This window comes from Loxodonta africana, chromosome 2, assembly GCF_030014295.1.
Source record: "Loxodonta africana isolate mLoxAfr1 chromosome 2, mLoxAfr1.hap2, whole genome shotgun sequence".
Classification (NCBI taxonomy): domain Eukaryota; kingdom Metazoa; phylum Chordata; class Mammalia; order Proboscidea; family Elephantidae; genus Loxodonta; species Loxodonta africana.
In genome coordinates, this window is record NC_087343.1 from 224,336,998 (window position 1) to 224,350,385 (window position 13,388).

General features: G+C 45.8%; 1 protein-coding gene across 7 annotated transcripts in view; it reads left to right on the forward strand.

Moving 5' to 3' along the window:
* The window catches only part of PKNOX1 (PBX/knotted 1 homeobox 1), an 80,156-nt gene that overhangs the window by 55,144 nt on the left and 11,624 nt on the right, over positions 1 to 13,388 (forward strand). For all 7 annotated transcript variants that reach the window (XR_010321071.1, XR_010321072.1, XM_064279508.1 and 4 more), the window contains 3 exons: positions 595 to 723; positions 7,705 to 7,781; positions 11,164 to 11,336. Coding sequence is in view for 5 of the 7 variants with exons in the window: in XM_064279508.1 (XP_064135578.1) it covers positions 595 to 723; positions 7,705 to 7,781; positions 11,164 to 11,336 (379 nt within the window). In the remaining 2 variants the exon portion in view is untranslated. The remainder of the gene's footprint in view (positions 1 to 594; positions 724 to 7,704; positions 7,782 to 11,163; positions 11,337 to 13,388) is intronic.

A 13,388-nucleotide genomic window follows, 5' to 3' on the forward strand; every position in this document is an offset into this window, starting at 1 on the left:
CTGCTTTTGTAGTTTTTCTATTTCTCTCCTCCCTGTCAACTGGCAGGTCTTAGTCTAATTAGTGCTACTTTCCAGCTTCCCTCGCATTGCCCGTTTGTTGCGTGGAGTCTGTTGGAGGCTAGGAATTGAGAGGCTATCATGTATGTCCCTAAAGGAAGCACAGGTCAGAGTAGCCAGTCAATGGCAGGACCAGGGATGCACCTGTCTGCTTGGGGCCTGGCCTCTGTCTGTGGGGCCCCAAGACTTTCCCGCGCTCCCTTGGCTCCATCCCCTTCCATTGCCCTCGCCAGATGGGGTTATCGTTTGTTATACGCCTTTCAGTACTATTTGCAGTTTTGAGTTGTGGCATATATCAACTTGATCAAAAGATAATAATTACTGTAAAGAGTAAAGTGGAGGCAAAAACCTTGCATCTTCAGCCAGAGGTTTTAATGCTGAAACTAGCCTGGACAGGGTCCCAGCGTATGTGCCGTGAACGTGGGCAGTCATTTAAGCCTGAGGTACTTGTCATTGGCTCCAGCTAAAGTCAAAAGCTGCTTGGACATGTAGTGATGCTCGGTTGCTTCCTAACAGTATTTTTCCATTGTTTAACAGCTCCAGCTGCAGTTAAACCAAGATCTCAGCATCTTGCATCCAGACGACGGCTCGTCTAAGAATAAGCGGGGTGTCCTGCCAAAGCACGCCACAAACGTGATGCGGTCGTGGCTCTTCCAGCACATCGGGGTAGGAGTGCACGCAGCCTCTGCTGAGGACCTGCGAGGCTGCTCTTGGGCTCATGCACCATGGGAAACTCTCACGAAGATGGCCCTCAGTGATCTTAGCACCAGTGTGTTCTTGCATGTCCATAGTTTGTGGAGCAAGATCAGAGGGAGGGTCATCAAAAATGAGGACATTGTCTCAAGAAACTTGAAATATATAGCAAGGAAGACCACTAGTGAGCAGGGAATGAATATCTCCTATTAATGCATAAACACTTGTGAGAGAAACCCTGGCGTGAGAGGGGCGGGGGCGAGGAGAGGCGGACTAGTGAGGTGGAAACAGAAAAGAAGCATTTGACCAAAGTCTTGAAAATGTTAACGGTAAGAAAAGAAGCTGCTATGGCGTTGAGGACTGAGATGTAGAGTTGGGACATTGAGGGTCAGCAGATGATTTGATAACTTGAAACTTACTCTGGCCCAGAAGGTCATACCAATGACTGGTTCAGTGGGTACGTCTGTGTGCACCTGATCTTACCTGGGCTGTAAGCTGCTTACGGAGGAGGAGTCACAGCTCCCACACGTACAGAGGAGTCTCCGAAGGCCCAGGGAGGTGGCAGCACCAGGCTTCTCTCCTCTCCCTACTCTGGTCTTTTGTTCTTTCCTCTCCTCTCCATCAGCTAAGGCAGTCACAGTGCGTGCCAAGAGAAGGACCAGTGTTCTCTCTGAGCCAGTGCGACCCTTCTACGGATGTGCCCTCAGAGGCAGTTCACCAGGAGACAAAAAGCACTGTGTGTTATAATGATGGAAAACGAATTGGTCAGTGAGTTAGGGCATCTCAGCTTGATGGACTATTAGACAGCTGTCTAAAATGATAGACGACGGCTGCCAGCACCAGGGCACTTCAGGAAATGATATTAAGTGAAAAAAGTAGAGTATGTGTGTTTTCAAATATATATGTTGGTTACAACCAATGAATGTATCTTAATAGAATGATTAGAATGCAACACAAGTAAGTGGTGAAATTGTTGTTCTTAGGTGCTGTCCAGTTGGTCCTGACTCATAGCAATCTTGTGTACAACAGAATGAAACACAGTCTGATCCTGCACCATCCTCAAAATCATTGTTATGCTTGAGCCCATTGTTGCAGCCACTGTGTCAATCCATCTCATTGAGGGTCTTCCTCTTTTTCACTGACCCTCTACATTTCCAAGCATGATATCTTTCTTCAGGGACTGGCCCCTCCTGAGGACATGTCCAAAGTATGTGAGATGAAGTCTTGACATCCTTGCTTCTAATGGACATTCTGGCTGTACTTCTTCCGAGACAAATTTGTTCATTCTTTTGTCAGTCCATGGTATATTCAATATTCTTCACCAACACCATAATTCAAAGGCATCAATTCTTCTTCAGTCTTCCTTATTCATTTCCCAGCTTTCATGTGCATATAAGACAATTGAAAACACCATGGCTTGGGTCAGGTGGACCTTAGTCCTTAAAGTGGCGTCTTTGCTTTTCAACACTTTAAAGAGATCCTCCTTTGCGCAGACTTGCCCAGTGCAATGCATCTTTTGATTTCTTGACTGCTGCTTCTATGGTGTTGATTGTGGATCCAGGTAAAATGAAATCTTTGACAACTTCAGTCTTTTCTCTGTTTATCATGATGTTGCTTATTGGTCCAGTCGTGAGGGTTTTTTTTTTCTTCTTTTTTGTGCTTTAAGTGAAAGTTTATAAATCAAGTCAGTCCCTCATACAAAAATTTATATACAGCTTGCTATATACTCTTAGTTGCTCTTCCCCTAATGAGACAGCACACTCCTTCTCTCTACCCTCTGTTTTCATGTCCTGTCGAGGTGTAATACATCCAGAAGTGGTCTTTGATCTTCATCAGTAAGTGCATCAAGTCCTGTTCACTTTCAGCGAGCAAGGTTGTGTCATCTGCATAACGCAGGTTGTTAATGAGTCTTCCTCCAATCCTGATGCCTTGTTCTTCTTCATATAGTCCAGCTTCTTGGATTATTTGCTCAGCATACAGGTCGAATAGGTATGGTGAAAGGATACAACCCTGACACACACCTTCCTTGACTTTAAACCACACAGTAGCCCCTTGTTTTGTTCAAACAACTGCCTCTTGGTCTAAGTACAGGCTCCTCATGAGCACAATTAAGTGTCCTGGAATTCCCGTTCTTCACAATGTTACCCATAATTAGTTGTGATCCACGCAGTCGAACGCCTTTGCAAAGTCAATAAAACACGGGTAAACATCCTTCTGGCATTCTCTGCTTTAAGCCAAGATCCATCTGACATCAGCAGTGATATCACTCGTTCCACATCCTCTTCTGTGTCCAGCTTGGATTTCTGGCAGTTCCCTGTCGAGGCACATACTGCTGCAACTGCTTTTGAATGATCTTCAGCAAAATTTTACTTGTATATGGTATTAATGATAGTGTCCAATAATTTCTGCATTCGGTTGGATCACCTCTCTTTGGAATGGGTACAAATATGGATCTCTTCCAGTTGATTGGTTGGCCAGGTAGCTGTCTTCCAAATTTCTTGGCATAGACAAGTGAGCACTTCCAGCGCTGCATCGGTTTGTTGAAGCATCTCAGTTGATAGTCTGTCAATTCCTGGAGCCTTGTTTTTCTCCAGTGCCTTCAGTGCAGCTTGGACTTCTTCCTTCAGTGCCATAGATTCTTGATCATATGCTTCCTCCTGAAATGGTTGAATGTTGGTTGGGACAGTGACTCTGTATATTCCTTCCATCTCCTTTTGATTCTTTCAGCATCATCTAGTATTTTCCCCACAGAATCCTTGAGAATTGCAACTTGAGGCTTGAATTTTTTCTGCAGTTCTTTCAGCTTGAGAAATGCTAAGCATGTTCTTCCCTTTTGGTTTTCTATCTCCAAGTCTTTGTACATTTCATTATACTTTGTCTTCTCAAGCCAGCCTTTGAAATCTGTTCAGTTATTTTACTTCATCATTTCTTCCTTTTGCTTTAGCTACTCTGTGTTCAAGAGCATTTTTCAGAGTCTCTTCTGACATCCATTTTGGCCCTTTCTTTCTTTCCTGTCTTTTTAATGACCTCTTGCTTTCTTCATGTTTGATGTCCTTGATGTGATTTCACAACTTGTCTGATCTTCGGTCATTAGGGTTCAGTGTACTAAATCTATTCTTGAGATGGTCTCAATTCAGGTGGAATATACTCAAGGTCATACCTTGGCTCTCATGGACTTGTTCTAATTTTCTTCAACTTCATATTGAACTTGTATATGAGCAATTGATGGTCTGTTCCACAGTCAGCCCCTTGTCTCATCCTGATTGATAATGTTGAGCTTTTCCACAGATGTAGTCAGTTTGATTCCTGTGTATTCCATCTGGTGAGGTCTACATGTATAGTCTCCATTTATGTTGTTGAAGAAGGGTATTTGCAATGAAGAAGTCATTGGTCTTGTAAAATTTTGTCATGTGATCTCCAGTATCATTTCTATCACCAAGGCCATATTTTCTAACTACCAGTCCTTCTTCTTTATTTCCAACTTTCATGTTCCAGTCACCAGTAATTATCAACGTGTTCTGATTGCATGTTTTGTCAATTTCAGATTGCAGAAGTTGGTAAAAATCTTCAATTTCTTCATCCTTGGCCTTCGTGGTTGGTGTATAAATTTGAATAATAGTCATACTAACTGGTTTTCCTTGGAGGCATATGAGTATTACTCTAGCAACGTCAGCATTGTACTTCGGGATAGATCTTGAAATGTTCTTTTTGACGATGAACACAATGCCATTCATTTCAATTTGTCATTTCCACCATAGTAGATCATATGATTGTCTGATTCAAAATCACCAGTACCAGTCCATTTCAGCTCACTAATGCCTAGGGTATCGATGCTTATGCATGATGTTTCAGTTTTGAAATTGGGTGAATCTTTTTCCTTTTAAGTTTCCTTTAGTGTTGTATTAATTTCTAGAACAATAAACCCTGCTCATGAGGTTCTATTAAAACGCCGCATTTTCTCTCTCTTCTTGACCTCATTTCTTTGAAATAATATCCCTGCTTGTATTTTTTCTAACACCCTAGGACAGCATTTATCATGCTGTTCTGTTTTCCCTGGGCTGTGTGCTTATGCTTCCCCGTCTTTAGTTTGATGAGCTTTTTAAGGGGCAGGAACAATATTTATATTTCCATATTGTCCAGTTTGGGACCACGCACCTATCTGTTGAATCAAATTGAATTACAGTTTGAAAGGAAAAATAGATTGGTGCTGAGATAAATCCAGTGCTAATCCAGGTTTACCACGGTACATGCAGTGACTTTTTCTGGACATACTGAGTGTTCACTTAAAGACAAACCCAGCTCCTCCTTATTTTGTCAGGAGCCCTGATAGGACAGTGGTTAGTGCTTGGCTGCTAACCAAAAGGTCTGCGGTTCAAGCCCACCAGCCACAGAGAAAGATGTGACAGTCTGCTCCTGTAATGATTACAGCCTTGGAGACCCTATGGGGCAGTTCTACTGTCCTGTAGGGTCGCTATGAGTTGAAATCGACTTGAAGACAGTGGGTTTATTTTGTTGATGAGCTCACTCTCTGGGGTCCAGGTGGTCCAAAGCAAGGAACTTTGGTGCATGTGGGTGTTAGAGTCAATGTCTTACTGCTGGCTACATGTAGGCAAGAATAAAGCTTGGCAAAACTGTTTATTACCATAGGTAGACTTTATTTTCCATTGGTAATATTTTGAATCATATATAAAAGAGAAAGTAACGTATGCACACCCTGTCCCAGCCCTCAGCTTGGCTTTTTACTGACAGCCACGCTAACCTATCAGAGACTTGTTCCAGAGAGCACACTTAGGGGTCAATTTATTCTTGTTGTACCGATGATAGGAATGTGGCACCCGCCTGTGACAGGCCCGAAGCAGCTGCCTCGTGTGTTTACCACCTCCACCCATTTCACCAGCTGTGGGACAGGGGAAAGTCTGCAAACTCTCTGTGCCTCAGTTTCCTCATCTGTGAAACGGTGCCTGCATCTGCTGCAGGGGGTGACTATGAGGAACCTGTGGGTCAGTGTGGAGGGCACCCATCTGCTGCAGGGGTGACTGTGAGGGTCCAGTGGGTCAGTGTGGAGGGCCCGCATCTGCCGCAGTGGTGACTGTGAGGATCCAGGGGGGTGACTGTGAGGGTCCAGTGGGTCAGTGTGGAGGGCCCACGTCTGCCACAGGGGGTGACTGTGAGGAACCTGTGGGTCAGTGTGGAGGGCCCGCATCTGCCGCAGGGGCGACTGTGAGGAACCTGTGGGTCAGTGTGGAGGGCCCACGTCTGCCGCAGGGGTTGACTGTGAGGAACCAGTGGGTCAGTGTGGAGGGCCCACATCTGCCGCAGGGGTGACTGTGAGGATCCAGGGGGGTGACTGTGAGGGTCCAGGGGGTCAGTGTGGAGGGCCCGCGTCTGCCGCAGGGGGTGACTGTGAGGAACCTGTGGGTCAGTGTGGAGGGCCCGCATCTGCCGCAGGGGCGACTGTGAGGGTCCAGTGGGTCAGTGTGGAGGGCCCACGTCTGCCGCAGGGGGTGACTGTGAGGAACCAGTGGGTCAGTGTGGAGGGCCCACATCTGCCGCAGGGGTGACTGTGAGGATCCAGGGGGGTGACTGTGAGGATCCAGGGGGGTGACTGTGAGGGTCCAGGGGGTCAGTGTGGAGGGCCCGCGTCTGCCGCAGGGGGTGACTGTGAGGAACCTGTGGGTCAGTGTGGAGGGCCTGCATCTGCCGCGGGGGTGACTGTGAGGGTCCAGTGGGTCAGTGTGGAGGGCCCGCATCTGCCGCAGGGGTGACTGTGAGGAACCTGTGGGTCAGTGTGGAGGGCCCGCATCTGCTGCAGGAGTGACTGTGAGGAACCAATGGGTCAGTGTGGAGGGCCCGCATCTGCCACAGAGGTGACTGTGAGGATCCAGGGGGGTGACTGTGAGGAACCTGTGGGTCAGTGTGGAGGGCCCGCATCTGCCGCAGGGGTGACTGTGAGGATCTAGTGGGTCAGTGTGGAGGGCCTGCATCTGCCGCAGGGGTGACTGTGAGGATCCAGGGGGGTGACTGTGAGGGTCCAGGGGTTCAGTGTGGAGGGCCCGCATCTGCCGCAGGGGTGACTGTGAGGATCCAGGGGGGTGACTGTGTGGATCCAGGGGGGTGACTGTGAGGAACCTGTGGGTCAGTGTGGTGGGCCCGGGGCTGGTAGAAGTGGGCTGTGTCTTGATGTGGTGGAGGTTTCACGAGTAGAAACTCATCCATTTGTATACTTGAAGTGGAGGCAGTTTGTTAACAAATTATAGCTTAATAAAAGTGATACACAAAGTATAGATGCAATAGAGGGTCCCAGATAGAGCTGGAGAAAAATGTAGAACAAAATTCTAACTCACAGAAGAAGACCAGACTTACTGGCCTTACAGAGACGGGAGAAACCTGGAGATATGGCCCCTGGACACCCTTTTAGCTCAGTAATGAGGTCCCCAGGTTCACCTTTCAACCAAAGATTAGACAGACCCATAAAACAAAATGAGACTAACGGGGCTTTAAGGCAGGAGGGGACAGGAAGCCTGGTAATAAGGAACCCAGAGTCAAGAAGGGAGAGTGTTGACATATCGTGGGGTGGCTAACCAATGTCATAAAACATTATGTGTGCTAAGTGTTTAATGAGAAAGTAGTTTGTCCTATAAACCTTCATCTACAGTAGTATATATGTGTGTGTGTGTGTGTGTGTGTGTGTGTGTGTATACAGTCTAGCTGGTTTCAAGAGCTCAGACCAGTGCCTGGCACAGAGTCAGCCCTCAGGGGTTAGCAATGCAATCGCCATTGTCACCACCGAGGAGCCTTCAGACGTTGTGTGATGGACCTCATCTCAACCTTAACGGTTCCTACACCATGAGTGTGTTCTGTAGGATACCCTTTTGCCTGGATAATTGTGATTCCCTTTTTAAAACCTGAAGCCCATAGTGACCCTTCTTCTTCTTCTTCTTTTTTTTTTTTTAGCATCCCTATCCTACAGAGGATGAGAAAAAACAGATTGCTGCTCAGACCAATTTGACACTACTCCAAGTTAACAACTGGTAAGACGCCCAGCTCTCTTGATAGCAGAGCACTTGGAAATATTGACGCTAATTGTCTTAGTGCTACTGTAACAGAAGTACCACAAAAACCACAAGGAGGCTAGAAATCTGAATTCAGGGCGCTGGCTCTAAGGGAAGGCTTTCTCTGTGTTGGCTGTAGGGGAAGGTCCTTGTGTCTTTTCAGCTGCCGTGCCTTGGCTTCTTGGCGATCTTCATGTGGCCTGGCATCTGTCTTCCCCCATCTCTGCTTTTTTCCTTCCTTGTTTTATCTACTCTTTTATATCTCAAAAGAGATTGATTAAAGGCACACCCTATACTAATACTGTCTTATTAACATAACAAAACCTGTTCCCAAATGGGATCATAACCACAGGGATAGGGGTGAGGATTTACAACACATCTTCTGGGGGACACAGCTCAATCCATTACACTAATTAAACAGTAAGACATGGTAGAAAGTGTGTGAGTTCTTTTAACTAGCAACACTCAGGAATTGGTGCCAAGATACCTAAGAATAAACCAACACACACTTTGAACTTGCATTGTCCACTGTCAGCACCTCACTATGGACCTTTCATCTGCATGCCACTTGCCTGCTTAGGAAGGCATCTGTGGCCTTTTACAGCCAGGCCCCATGGTCACACAAACACGGGCTGTCTTGTGGGTGCACATTGGGTGGTGGGCCTTGAGTGCTGTGCCCTGACCGCCCCGGGACCTCTGCTGCCCCCCGCTTTTTGAAACCTAGCATGGGGGAGGGAGGGGCAGTGCCTCTGCCATTTGTGCAGGGCTCCTGCTCGCGGCAGGGCATGGGAGCCTATGGGGAAGTGCCCAGGGGACAGTCACTCCATGAGAAATCGTCTTGGCCTAGTTCTGGGGTCCAACATTGCTGTGGACTCTTTGACTGTGACCACGTGGTTTTTTCCTTAAATAAGAGTTTATAACCATCATGACTGGCATTCAGGTTTGGAGATGGATCTACACTTTTTTCTTTGACCACTTGTCTCATTTTTATTATTATTCAGATGTAGAAAGCTTAATAAAATTGACATGCCTGAAAGAAAAGGAAGGTACAAATTGTACCACTTTTAAGCATTATCATCTTTTTATTTTAACTGTGTTAAAATGTGAACTTACTGAAGGTGGAGTAAGTTCTGATAGAAATGATAAAACCTATGCTTTGTGCAGTTAAAAGTGTCGGCCGAGGTGTGCTTTGGCATTGCATTAAAACTTCCTGTTAGCTGATGTCAGGGCCACTGTTTGTTATTTGAGTAGCAATAATGGGCCATACTGCTGAACCGTTTCCTGTGAAATCTTTAAATAGAGTATTAACAAACATGTACAGGTTTCCAGTCTATTGTGGTATGATAAAAATACTGGTGATATATTGAGCATGTCCTTGGATGTTTTCGTGTGGTCTTATGCTGACACTTCATGTTTTGGTTTAGTCAGAATCATGATTGATGGACTGCTTGGGGGGTTGAATGAAGATACAGAGGGATGTCTTTGGTCGTTCTGATGCCACTGTTCAGCATTGTCTTTACCTTTCCTCCTTTATGACATCTTTGTTGTGTTAACAGAACTGTCTCATCTAGAAGATATGTTAACTTTTAAAATTACTAACAATTTAGTGACATTCCTTTATTTTAATTACAAAATTCTAAAATCTTTTAATTAATATTTGCAGCAACTTTTATCCTTTGTGGCCTTCTTTCCTTTTATATTCACAAAAATTACATCTTGAAATGAGACCGAACCCACCATCATGAGCTGTGCCTTTGCTAGTAGCAGCTTGAACGAGGGAAAAAGACACAGATACTGAAACCAGCAGTGGGACTCGCCTTCCAGACTCTCACTGGCAGAAGATGGAGGCACTGTGACTTTTTTCATCCAGAGTCTGTTCTCCACTGCAGACCTGCGCTCCAGGGACCAAATGTTTACACTACATGAAGCATCGTGACATCAGTTTAGTTCGTTTATATTATGAGAGTGCATCCTACTAAAATCTTAGATGTTCTTGAATCTTTGAACTTGAAAGTTGAGCAGCCTTAGAGTTGACTTGGTCCTGGTTCTGGATCTTCACTTTGCTGAGGAGGGCACTAAGGATGGAGAAGTTGTCCACCTGTGACCAAACCTAGAGTAGAACTGAGTCTAAAGCAACACTTTTATTTCCACTGTACCATAAACATGGCTACTCAGTGTTCCACTAAGACCCAGCTTTTGATAGTTTTGGCATGTGGTCAGCTAGCAAGCAGTTAGCTGGCTTACCACTAGTACTACTGAACAAAGAACATAGCAATAACGTCTTAAGCTGGGTTGGTAAAGCTCTTTCTTCACTGGGTTAGGAATAATGTATGCATATGAACAGGTTTGATTTGACTGGAGCTTTTATGGGGTGACTGTTGTTTTTCCTTCCATCAGAGTTCACCTGTATAGCAAAGTAGCCTTCTGGTGTGGATCAAGTGGGCACAGTGAGTGTGCAGGTCTAGAACTTTCTCTGGTGCTCTGTAGCTGCAGGAACATTTGGGCCTCCCTTGTTGCCTCCCCTGTCCTTCACGTCCTCATAGTCAGAGGCGGCAGCTGGTGACTCAGGGAGGGATGGAAGCTGAAGAAAGCAGTCTTCTCTCAACGTGCTGTAAGGTTATTATCTGCATTTATGTTTATACAGAACTACGTCCAGCCTAAGCCAGTATCTTGTCCTTTTCCCTGCTGTCTTTGTATATGGGTTCATATCACAGAAGTGAGTTTCTAGTCCTTGAAAACAGCTACAACCAGTGAAGGATCTTATTACTGCCAGGTGCACAAGTACACCTGCTGCTAGCCAGGTATCTGTGGCAGTTGACTAACTAACAACTTGGGTGTCCAAGAGCCAGCTAATCATTTTGGAATAGGTTTTTGAGAAGGTGAAACTCTTAACTCAGATCCCTGCTTTGGGGCGAACCCCCACCTGGAGGTAGCCATCAGACATTGCTGTGGCAGGCTTGGGTGTACCCTGGTAGTGCTTTTCAGAGAAATGCCACTTAAAAAATACTCAGTCAGACCTGATGAGACTACATACAGTTTTTCTATTTGGATGTTTTTCTCCTTAGAAGCTTCTAAGAAATTCACAGTCATGGAATAAATCAGTTGAGGTTTAAAAAAAAGGTACCATGGAAGAGTTGGTCCTTATTTAAATGAATTATTTTAAAAACAACACGGCCTTGTTTTTCTGGACATTTAGATTATATGCTTGTCTTTACTCAGAAATGCTCATGCTGGAGAATTGGAGTTACCCTTATTGTTTTTAGTATGGTTTATTAAGCTTGTTTCTGGTATGTATTTGTGATCCTGCGGCGGGCCATGTAAAAGGCCACTTTAATGTAAAGTTTTCCTTGTCGGTGCTCAGGTTCATCAATGCTAGACGACGGATTCTTCAGCCAATGTTGGATTCCAGCTGTTCAGAAACTCCAAAAACAAAGAAAAAAACTGCTCAGAACAGACCAGTCCAGAGGTTCTGGCCTGACTCCATTGCGTCAGGAGTTGCCCAGGCACCACCGAGTGAGCTCACCATGTCAGAAGGTACGGGCTAGGACGCACAGGGCTGAGACCCAGTTTCAGGAGTCACGTCACGTAGTGAAAGCACATGGGGAAAGGGGACACGTCCCGTCACGTAGTGAAAGCATGAGGGTGCAAGGGGACACGTCCCATCAAGTAGTAAAAGCACACGGGTGAGAGGGGACACGCCCCGTCACGTAGTGAAAGCACAGGGTGGGGGGACACATAACATCACGTAGTGAAGGCACATGGGTGAGATGGGACATGTCCTGTCATGTAATGAAAGCACACAGGGAAGGGAGACACATAACACCATGTAGTGAAAGCACATGAGTGAAAGGGGACATGTCCTGTCACATAGTGAAAGCACACGGGTGAGGGGGACACATCCTGTCACGTAGTGAAAGCAGACAAGGGTGAGAGGGGACACAGCCTGTCACATGGTGAAAGCACACGGTGAGAGGGGACATGTCACATCACGTAGTGAAAGAGCACAGATGAGAGGGGACATGTCCCGTCACGTGGTGAAAGCACACAAGGGTGAGAGGGGACACATCACGTCACGTGGTAGAAGCACATGGTGAGAGGGGACACGTCATGTCACGTGGTGGAAGCACACGGTGAGAGGGGCACGTCACATCACGTAGTGAAAGCGCACAGGTGAGAAGGGATACATCCCATCACGTGGTGGAAGCGCACAAGGGTGAAACATTTTCTGACACTCCCCTCCCCCCGCCCCCGCCTTCCAGAAAGTTTTCACACAGTTCACTGGTCTTCTCTCATTTTTTAAGATTCTTTTCTGTCCGTTTGATCGTGGATAGTTTTTGTTGCTGTTCTTTCCGCTTCACTAGCCTTTCCTCCTTCAGTGTTTACTCTCTTAACCCATCCAGTCTGTTTTTCATCTCAGCCATTGTAGTTTTCATCGCTAGAAATTCCATTTGGGTCTTTCTTATATCTTTAAGTCTCCATAAGTTTTTGAACAGATAGGATTTGGTTGTAATAACTGTCTTCTGTCCTTTGCTGCTGCTTCTGTCGCTTCTGGATAGGTTTCAGTTGACTGATCTTTTCGTCTTCAGCATGGGGTGTGCTTTCCTGCCTCTTTCTATGCCCGGTTAAACCTTGGTTCTGTCCCAGACACTGGGGGTTGACCTGGTTGGGTGCTGGCTATTTTTGTATTCCCGTGTCTTGATCTTTGTTCTGGGATGCAGGTAAGTTACTCAGAAACCATCTGATCGTTTCGGGTCTTGCTTTTATGATGTGTTGGGCTGCAGTGCTCCCTCGGGAATGGATGCTTCCCCATAGCCGAGGTGAGACTTCCTGAGTCCTCCCCCAAAGGCTTGTGAGTTTTGAGTTTTCCCATCTCATTGTGAGCACCAGACAGCTCTCTCTGATGCTCTGGGATGCCTCCCTCCCGCCGCAGGCAGCGTCCTTCCAGCGCGTGCTGGTCAGTCCTGATCCCCCCTACACTTGGCGGAGACCTTTCCGGGGAGGTGCTGGCTGTGACGGGAGGATGGGCCTGGCTCACGGTGGGCTGTGAGTCCCAGTCATCTTGTTTCATTTAATCTCCCTGCATGAGCTAAGTTTTCTCAAATACTACTTTGGCCTCTTCATTTGGGTTTTGAGATGTAATAGTCTCGTGTCCATGTTTAAATAAATTATATTCTCAGTGTTTGTTTTCTCTTTTAATCCAATTATTTAGAAAGGCGTTATTTTTTCTCTCTTGGAAAAGGCAATGCCTATTGACTGGGGAAAGAATTTCAAACAAGAATAACTAGTGAAATGTAAATCCTGACTTCTAGTTATTGCTGCCAGTTTCTAGAATGTCCTTCCAGTGAAATTCTCGGCAGAGCTCTCTCAAAAATTTACCCAAATAGTAGCATATGACAGTGTCTCCTTTCATCATGTTAGTATGCAGTGAAGGCTTTCACAAACTAACGTGCAGATCTGCCTACCATATTGCGCTTAATAGCTGCATAGTGTTCCCATTGTTAAAAGCATATTTAATTTGTGCTCTGTTCATGGAGAGTTAGTTACTTTTTAGTCTTCTGCTGTTATACATTGTTTCCATTTTTTGCA